The 10,000-nt window shown below is 47.1% G+C and overlaps 1 protein-coding gene across 9 annotated transcripts in view; it reads right to left on the reverse strand.

The window, feature by feature from the left end:
• The window catches only part of LOC102307916, a 20,187-nt gene that overhangs the window by 6,851 nt on the left and 3,336 nt on the right, over window positions 1–10,000 (reverse strand). For 7 of the 9 annotated variants that reach the window (XM_014339426.2, XM_014339427.2, XM_014339429.2 and 4 more), the window contains exons 4-11: window positions 7,238–7,294; window positions 7,009–7,120; window positions 6,274–6,315; window positions 6,080–6,189; window positions 5,738–5,850; window positions 4,534–4,630; window positions 3,608–3,693; window positions 3,176–3,362 (exon numbers count right to left, since the gene is read on the reverse strand). In XM_014339426.2, coding sequence (XP_014194912.1) covers window positions 3,176–3,362; window positions 3,608–3,693; window positions 4,534–4,630; window positions 5,738–5,850; window positions 6,080–6,189; window positions 6,274–6,315; window positions 7,009–7,120; window positions 7,238–7,294 — 804 coding nt within the window. The remainder of the gene's footprint in view (window positions 1–3,175; window positions 3,363–3,607; window positions 3,694–4,533; window positions 4,631–5,737; window positions 5,851–6,079; window positions 6,190–6,273; window positions 6,316–7,008; window positions 7,121–7,237; window positions 7,295–10,000) is intronic. The other 2 variants (XM_042227936.1, XM_014339432.2) reach the window with 2 other exon arrangements.

A 10,000-nucleotide genomic window follows, 5' to 3' on the forward strand; every position in this document is an offset into this window, starting at 1 on the left:
TGAAGGGATGGGTGGGTGCTGGTCAGGAGAAACCTTTCTAAAGGGGAATAAACGATCCTTTTGAGCGTCAGTTTCAGCCTCGGCTCAGCCTACAGATGGGATCAGTGGTCTTATACATGGAAATAAGGAGCAGCATAAATATTTCAGTTCACCCTGTGAGCGCTGAATCGATCGCTCGCACAGCTGCAGCCTGTGAATAAGAATCATCTGCAGGACAAAATGAGAAATAACTTTAATCCCACCTGCTTTATTGCACTTTATCCCTTCATCTATTGACTTGTGTGAAAGGAAAGAGCTGTGCAGAAAACACATTTATTCAAGCTTAAAGGCAGATATGCTACCTGTTGTACTCCTGTGCATGAAAGGTTTTTCGGGGAGGATTAAAAAATGTTGATTTTTATTTAAAGAAAGTCTTTTAAAAAGATGATGAAACACTTTCTAACTGCTTCGTTACAACAAGGCCTTGGAACGGTGGTTAACAGGTCGAGTTATCTTCTTCCTCTGCAAAGAAAATACATCATTTCTTTGTTCAGGGACACAAAGACGAACCTTTCTATGGCTGCTGAGTGAAAGCACATTTCTTATATTAAATGAGACCTCTGGACTTTTCTTTCTCCTTCTCTCTGACATCTGTATCATGAAAATTTATTCGCAGGATCCGGAGAGACGCTGTTCTCCTCCTCTTTCTCCTCAGCGCTCATAAAACTGCCTGTGGAGTTTACGAGGTGGGAGCGCTCAGAAATCACTGCTTTGCCCACACCAACACTCACACCTGCTCGCCAGGCCATGAAAGAAAGATCTGTGAGGTATACTCTGTTTGGAACACCAGGTTGGACCTCCTTTTTCTGTCCGAGCTGCTTCAAGTCCTCGTGGCTCAGATTTAACAAGGAGCTGGAAACGTTCCTCAGAGCTTTTGGTCCACGCTGACTCGACAGCATCATGTTGGTGCAGATTTACCGCCCGCATCCATGAGAATGTGAATTCCATCACATCCCAGAGCTGTGACAGGACTGAGATCTGTGGAGACCGTCTGAGGGCAGTGAGCTCAGGTTCACGTTTGAGATGCTCTGAGCTCTGACACATGGAGCATTATCCTGATGGAAGAAGCATCACAAGATGGTTCACATGATGAGCAGCAACACTCAGGTTAGCTGTGGGGTTTAAATGATGCTCAGATGGTACCAAGGGTCCCAAAGTGTGCTCAAAACGTATCCCGCACACCATCAGGAGGATGAACTGCTGATAAAGGCAGGATGAGTCCATGCTTTCATGGGGTTTACACTAGAGATGGACCGATCCGATATTACGTGTCGGTCCGATACTGACCTAAATTACTGGATCGGATATTGGAGAGAAATAAAAAATGTAATCCGAATATATTACGAAATATTACGAAAGCACCTCACAAAACTTGTGACATGGCGTAACTCAGCTCATAACCGTAGCACGTCTGAGAAGTATGCGTCACATGATAGAGCGGCTGTGGTGTGCGGGACCTGTCGGCGGTCTGGTGGAGCATTTGTAGCCTCGCTACCAACCCTGCATTTCATCTCCGAGGAAGTTATCCCAGAGAGAAGTAAAGCAAGTGTGTAAGTCCATCTCTGAATGTTTGTAAAGCATTCCAGCGTTAAGCTTAACAAGTGATATATGGAGCGTCTGTCTCTCATTCTCCCTCTCCTGCTGCTACTTCAATCATGAAACTGATCAGTGATCAGCTGATCGGCTTTTCTGTCGTGAGTCCGTCTCTCTTGTTTGTTTTTGGCCCACTTTGCACCAGAAAGAGGAAACCAGCGGCTGAACAACAGCAGCACGTTTAAGCTTGATCAGCTGTTGTTAGAATGTATTTAATATTACTTTCTACACCAGGATCTTTTTCTACAGCTGACGGCTGTAACTGTGCAGGGGCGGAGCAAAGTTTAGCCAGGGGGGCCGATAGGGCATGAACAGGGAAAAGGGGGCACAAAGACATACTTTTCTTTCTTATTCTCATTTAAAATGTCGAGCTTTTAATAAATAATTATCTGAATCTGATGTAAAATGTATAGAAGTCCATCACTGTATATAGTAACTGTTAAGCCTAATATACCCTAGTAAGCTATAGTACTTTTTCCTTTGGGAAGGTACCATCTGTGCAGTTCTGTAGAAGAAAGAGGTTGAATCTATTTAATTATTGTAGAAAAATAATTGATTTCTGTGCATTTTTTTTTACATGTGCATTAAATTAAAGTTGATCATGTCGATTAAGCATCACGAGGCGGAGGCTGGGGGGGGTTCCCTTTTTTATTTTGCTGGGAGTTGGCAACCCCATTAGTTTGGTTGTCTAATATTTCTGCTAAGTGCTCTTTAAACTAGCAGAATAGGGAGGATGGTGCAGGTTTAAGTTTATTAGATTGATCAGTATTATTATAAATACTTTGGGAGCAGTGTATTTTACATACAGGTTTAACAGAATAGCAGCAAGATATTAAAAAACAGTTTTATTGGTTAAAAACACTATATCGGATTCATATCGGTATCAGCAGATATCCACATGTATCGTATCGGACATAAAAAAGTGGCATCGTGCCATCTCTAGTTAACACCAGATGTTGACCCCGCCATCTGAACTTTGGAGCAGAAATCGAGACTCATCGGTCTTCTGGAGTGAGTATCCGGTGTGGTCTTCTGCTGCTGTGGCCCATCTGCTTCCAGGTTCTACATCTGGATTTCTCCAGATACTCTCCTGTATACTTTGGTTGTAATGACTAGTTACTCGAGTTACTGCTGCCATTCTAATGTGGCCTCTGATTTCTCCCAGAGAACCAGAGCTCACTGGATAGTTCCTCATTTTCATACCATCCTCGGTAAACCCCAGACATGGTTCACAGGAAAATCCCAGCAGGAGTCAAACCCTCCGAGGAGCCCACCAACCACGCCATGCTCATGGTTGGTCTGTGCTACACCCAGTGCCTACATGCACTGGGTTGTGATATTTCCACTGAAAAGCAGGTGACCAGATGTAGCTTACAAATGTTATTACTGACGTCAGTGTGGATGCAGCAGGGCCAGAAAGTGCTGCACCTACAAGCTGAACAGCTCACGGCTGACCGCCACACGACAGAGCCATGAAACGTATGCAGCACAGTGAGATTATCCTCGTAACACACATCTATACACAGTGTGTGTGTGTGTGTACCTGTAAAGATCCAGCGCTGCTCAGGCGGACTGCACGGTAACAGGGCTGTCTGCTCAGATGTGCAGGGAAGCCACACACAGTCTTCAGTGTGTGCCTGACGTCAGACAGGAAGCCGCCCAGCGCCCCCTGCAGGTCGACCCGAGGACAACGCTGCACCGGCTGCAGGCGGATGCAGCTCAGAGGGTAGCTGCTCAGGACGGAGGTGAAAGGAACTCTGAGGTGAAAACTTTATCAGATTTGAGATTTTCCTTCTCACTGCAGAGCAGCGATGGTTCATGCTGCTGCTCTGTCCTTGTTGGTAGTAAAACACGAGGCTGATCTTTACTCCTGCATGTAACTCTGAGTATATCGTACTGTTCATCTCTACCTGCCATCTGACAAACACTGTAACAACACTGATTTAAATGTGGTTTAAAGCGGCTCTGAGGATACCTGAAGAGTATCTCTCCCAGCAGCCTGAAGTAGACGCTGCAGTACAGCACCTCATCCTCTGCCAGCTCAGGCAGTCTGTAGCCATACTGGAAAACACAGAAACAGATCAAACTTCGTGTCTGCTCCTCAGCATCAGACATGAAGCTCCTGCAGTTTATTCAAACTGTGATATATCCCATCGTACTGATACTGTTGCTCAGAGCTGGTCAAGGAACAAAAACCTGCGTTTGCATTTAGACTGGGACGCTTGCAGTGTCGTAGTAAAGCTGATTTAGTTGGGTTTTTAACTTTATTTAAAAATCTCCTGATGGAACTGTGATGGCTCAAACACTGCTGAGAAACATCATCAAAAAGAACTTGGACCCACCTTTATGAACCCTGTAAATATTCCCAGTATGAAGTTAAAGGTTGGAGAGCTCATACTCAGACTGTGGACTGTAATAAACAGTCTCAGACTCACTGCAGAAAACCCGCAAAAACTGGAACTGAGCAAAGGAGCACATGCAGAGGGTTGGTGTGATGAGGAGGATGTGCGGGGTAAGGTGGACATAAATATCTGTCATTTAATGCTTTATCTACTTTGGTTTATAGCCAGACCATTTATAATGTGCTCGTCTGCAACACAATAATTTATTCAGAAGTCCCAAATTTCTTTGGAGCGTTGTCTTTATGTGAGCAGAACTCTGACTCCAGCAGAGCGGTCTGTGCACCTTTCAGCACTACTGTCACTTCCCTCCGTGTTTCTAAAGCTTTTCTGCTTCCTGCCTCAGAGTAACCTCACATTCAGTCTGAGTCACGTTGCCATGCCAGCCTCATGTGCTCCACAGGAGATCTGTCCACTCAGCTCCTGGGTTTAAGAAGAGGCTGAGACCGTGTGTGTGTGTGTGTGTGTGTGTGTGTGTGTGTGTGTGTGTGTGTGTGTGTACCATGAGGTTCCAGTGCTTCTGCAGGTCTCTGTAGCTCCTGAATGGTCCATGCTTGGGCAGCTGGCGGCTGATGAAGATGACCTGACCTTTCTTCATGCTAGCACAGAGACACAAACCAGCCTGTCAATGAACACTGCAGCCGTCAGAGCCCAGCTGTGATCACACAGAGCTGCAGCTCCACCTGCTGCTCACAGCCAGGATAACACCCACTAACGTTACAGCACCCACAGGTGAAGAGAACGACCGTGACACTAACAGCACACACTGATCAGGTAATCACGGCCTTTAAAATGACGCCCACGTTACATCTGAGTGTGATTAGAAAGTAAAAGCCGTGAGCACGACACCTCATCGTTGCTGTGTGACCACACACCCACACTACACCTGCTGCACATACACACTCTCCTGTTTATGTGACTCACATTTCGCTCCATGTAAGTGAAGTTGCGTCTCACTGTGAGCTCATCTGTACCTCGGGACAATCACAACATGACGTGGCTGCGAGCCGGCAGCTCACAGGTTTGCTGTTTGTTAAACAAGCTTATAAAGATTTGTTTTTTCTGTTCACACCCTCAGCTTCTCCTGCCAGAGCCCAGAGGTGGTCCATCCTCCGACAGCTCAGCTGTTCGGGCAGAATGAGGGCGCGGCATTCATCAGCTGGTTCTAAAGTTGTGGCAATCTCTGAGAGACCAATCAGAGGCCATCTCACGTGGCGCCTACGGTAAACAGAAACTGCTGTAACCTGCTGTGCAGGCAGAAGAAGCTGCTGCAAAGATAAACGATCGTACGGCGTCAGTCAGACCAGCTGTGAACGTCCCTCAGTCTGAGAAGCTGACACTAACGTCACCGAGACAGCTCTAAAGGCCTCCAGAACCAGCGATCTGCAAACAGGCGGCGAGACTGTCGGTTGGACGGTGTGAAAGCATCTCATTAGCTGATGGAGGCGAGGAGGTACGAGCTGAGGACGTGGAGACGCTCACCAGCGTGACGACCTCTCTGATGACATGAAGGATGTCTTCACAAATGTTCCCTTACCCTCTGGTTTGACCCAAAAACGATGATATAAAAGTCTGTGCACGGTTCTGTGATACTATCTTTGAAGAGCAGGAGTTTAATGAGGTCACATTTCATCCAAATCTTTACAGTGATGAGCAGCGGCTGTTCGGTGCTGCCTGAGTTTGTCCAGCAGGTGGCGTCATCGTACCTGGGCAGGACGTGACACCACACGGCTCCTGCGGTGGAGGCCAGGTCGACGACGAAGTCACGGTCACTGCATAACCTCTGGAGCACCAGCGGGGGCAGGTCAAAGTCCCCCAGCTGAAACACAAACATCCTGCTTCAGTCTCATTTTTCCTCCTTAACAGCACTTCTGTGAAGGAAGGCTTGACCTGAGCATTTTATTCTTCTTTAATAAGCTTTAACTCAAACTAAGTTGAAGTGTGAGTTTAAATCGCAGCAGTGAGGGCCAAGTTAAAACGTTCAGTGGTTTTTATAAAAGCCACAGAGGCAGCAAACCTCGGTCTGTTCAGCTCGCCACGTTACTCACGACATTTACATAAAGGTGTTCTTGTTGTCTTACGGTGGTCAGGGGCAGTCGGACAGCGCTGGCCTCAATGCTGAAACACATGTGGGCCTCAGTGACACTCAGCTCCACGCCTAACACACACACACACACACAGAGTAATGTTTAATGTGTCACTGTGTGCAGGTCACTGGGAGGAGGTAAAGGGTGAAACTTACTGACAGCGTTGAGCCTCCCGCTCTCAGTCAGGAAGTCTTTTCCTGGAAACAAACAGAGAGGACAGAGCTCGTCACTGCACGGACTCTGACGCGTTCATGTGTGCGAGCTGCAGTTTGACAGGAAACAAAAGGATCACACTTTGCTCGCCTCTATCACACTAACACATGGCAGATATTTGATGAGTTGAACCACAGCAGTACGGTTCAGTCTCAGGTGGTGATGAGCAAAGACTAACACGTGTTATTCAGCAGCTGTTACAACATGCTGCTTTTGCTTCAGTCAGATCTGTGCGCTCCATCATTTCTCTCTGACTTCAAACTCTTTGTTTTATTCAGACTCGTGAAGGTGAACGTTTGTGCCACTTCAGCCTTGGGCTGCAAACGTGCTGAGTGACAGCAGCGAATACATTGAGGCCAGGTTGTACAAATAACGGCTCGTTTTCCCGGCTCTGCAGGAGACCTGGGCCTGTTTGCATTGGGAGGTGTCAACACCGATAATCACGTCAAGATTATCTCGCTGTCATGACGAGTGATAAGTGAACACTGTGACTGAAATGGATCAAATCAGAAGGGGCCAGAACCAGAACTACACCATGTTGGTGCAACCTGGACAATGAACCTGATGTGGGACAGTTCATTCTCTCAAAGCCCCATTAGAGATGCAACCTTATCAAACGAGACTGCACTCGCCCAAATTAAACAAGAACAAATCAAGTTGTTCCACACGTGTCGCACCTGAGACGAGGAAGAGACCGACTTTGTTCCAGCTGGGGGACAGTCTGCTGATTAGAGAGTAGGACAGGCAACGCTGGAGGTCCCCTGGAAGCACAGACTGAGGAGAGCCCAGCTACACACACACAGACACACACAGATTACATTTTCATCAACTACAACAGAGAAAGAACAGCAGGAATAAACATGAACAGTGGAGGTTATGGGACTTCACCCAGGTCTCCAGTCCCACCTGCAGACGGTGTCTGTGTCCAAACACCTGGAGGATGCCGTTCTGTAAGAACGAGGTCTGCAGGAAGAGGACAGTGAGGGTGAGGTGGTGCTAGAAAAAAACAGTTTGTCAGCCTGGAAGTAACAGAAGTCCCCCGAGGAGGCGGGCTTATGGCAGACTTCTGTAAACCAGCCAGTTCCTCCCTTTGGGTGGGATTTCTGCCCTGGGAGTAGGAGCGATGGGAAGGTGGTGTGTGAGATGGAGAGGTGGGCGTGTGTGTACTGAGACGTTCCAGCCCTCACCTACAGCCATGAGGTCATGACTGCAGGTGTGACGCAGGGATGCAGAGCAGCTCCACTCCAGAGCTGAACTGCTGCTTCTTCAGCTGTTACTGGTCCCAAAGGAGCTGCAGCTCATATTAAAGACCTTTGTAGTGTCCAGCAGGGGGCGACTCCTCTGCTCAAACTGTTTTCTGATGAGTTTATGGTCTCTGTCTACAGTCAGATTTTACTCAGTACGGCACAGGGAGCTTATTTTGATCAGTAAAATCAGTGACAGAGCAGGGTTACGTTGCTCAGCGACAGTTCAAGTGCTCAGCTTGAGACGTTCAGACCTGAGTTCACAAACTGGCCTGTGTTGTTTTATTGGGGTATTTTCATGCAGGTTATGGACAGAATAACACAAATACAAGCTCCGCCCTGAAAAATGAATCTCCTGCACGTCTTAATGAAAATATTCATACAAAACATTTTTCATGACTTCATTGAATATATTCAAGTTACTGAATTAAATAAATCAGCTGATTCTGGTTGGACGTTTTTTCACATTTGACTGATTTCATGTCCTTTACTTGGGATTTATTACCAGCCCCCACCATCAGCCAATCAGAACACGAGTTGTCTGAAAAGGGTGGGTAGCCTTAGAGGAGCTGCACCAAAGCCCCTCTTTTAGATAAAGAAGGATTATTTCTGACCTTTGATTCATGCAAAGCTACTCTAGTCAAGTCCAGAATTAAAACATGGAGTAGAGCAGCTCGACTTTAACAGAAACCGAGTTAAAGTGTCATTACTGTTTATTATTTATGATCTACAGTCAGTGAAGCAAGGAGAGCAGAGCGTGAGGCAAGTGTTTATCTTAGCCTGGAACAATCTACGGGTCTGTGTGTGTGTGTGTGTGTGTGTGTGTGTGTGTGTGTGTGTGTGTGTGTGTGTGTGTGTATGCAGCCATACCAGGAATGTCTGGAATTCAGAACAATTATTTAGGTTGCGTGTCACTGCCTGGGAGGTGTCGGCACGCAATCGTGTATGTGAGCCACGCACAAAGTGAAAAAGCAAAGAAGGAGACGAGCAGCTGTAACAGTGTCAGGCATCAGCATCTGTGAGCTTTCACACAGAAAGCTCAGCGTTTCAATCTAATAGATGTGCACGTTCCAACCACAACATTGAGTTTCTCCTGTTTTCTGCTTTCACCATCCACCAGGTCAACAGCGACCCGTCGCTGCTTTTGCAACATGTTTCACATCAGAGGTCTTCTGTTAAAAGCTGCGGGTGTGAAATGTTGCACAGGAAACAGCAACAAGTAAACTGTGTCTCACAGCGTCGCGCAGACGTGTGTGCTACAGGAAACTCTGCTAATAATCACGCAGAAGGTAAGAATACGACGTCCAATCATTAATGGTGAGTGGACGAGATAAGGGCACATCGCGCAGGCTTTGGCAGGCTGAAGAACGGCTGACGTCATGTGCACTCACGTGCACGTGGGGAAGCTGAGGCTGCAGAGCATCTCTGACAGCTCGGCTCTGGTGTCACTTTTCCTCGATTGTGTCATTTTGTTAAAGAAAACAGGGCTGATTGGCTGAAGCTGAGCAGCTGTTATCTGTCAGTCACATCTCCTGATTGGCTGCTGCTCTGAGAAACACTCATCACTGCGAGCAGGAGGGACAAATCACATCTGTCAGGACTGATTACTATCTGCTCTGAGAGTGAGTGCCTTTGTTGTGTGTGTGTGTGTGTGTGTGTGTGTGTGTGTGTGTGTGTGTGTGTGTGTGTGTGTGTGTGTGTGTGTGTGTGTGTGTAAAGGCCTGTAGCGTGTGTGCGGGCTAAGGTGGCGTGCAGAGCCTGATATGTGCGTGCGGCGTTAAAGCAGCTAACAGAGTCGACTCGTGCAGTCTGTCGAGTTTAAGTCAAAATCTATAAAACAGTCAGAAACCTGAAGCTCCTGAAGCTACACCCACACAAAAACATCACGCACACGCCAAAGGAAACAAAACAACCACTGCTGCTTTTAAAAGAGCTGAGAAACAGCTTCTGCTACATCAAGTCAAACTTCAATCTAACCAGCAAAGACATCGTAGCACCGCAGCTGACCAGAGGAGCGGGTGGAGCTTCACACATAGAAACGACAGCAGGAGCTCTGACATAAAAGCAGGAAGTCCCTTTCTTGACCCAATCAGCACACAGAATGACTCAAAGGAGAAAAACATGACTTCAATCTCAGTGAGTGGATGTGACGGATGTGACACGTAACGCAGTCGTCGGTCAGTTTCTGACACTAACTGTTTGAAACTGGCGAGAGAACACGATTCAGACATCGTCTGATGGCCTTTTCATTTCATAAAGTTCCAAATGTCCAGCAACTAAACAGGCACCTGGATGTATCCTGGTCCCCTTACCCCCTCCCCCTTCCAGTGTGGAGGACGTGGGTCTACCCTGAGCCCCTCCCAACAGGCCAAACTCCTCACAGTCATTTTAATGCTGAGCCCAGAAGCTCATATCTGCGATCTGT

Source organism: Haplochromis burtoni, unplaced genomic scaffold (genome assembly GCF_018398535.1).
Source record: "Haplochromis burtoni strain Fernald_Lab_line unplaced genomic scaffold, NCSU_Asbu1 Contig_291, whole genome shotgun sequence".
Lineage (NCBI taxonomy): Eukaryota > Metazoa > Chordata > Actinopteri > Cichliformes > Cichlidae > Haplochromis > Haplochromis burtoni.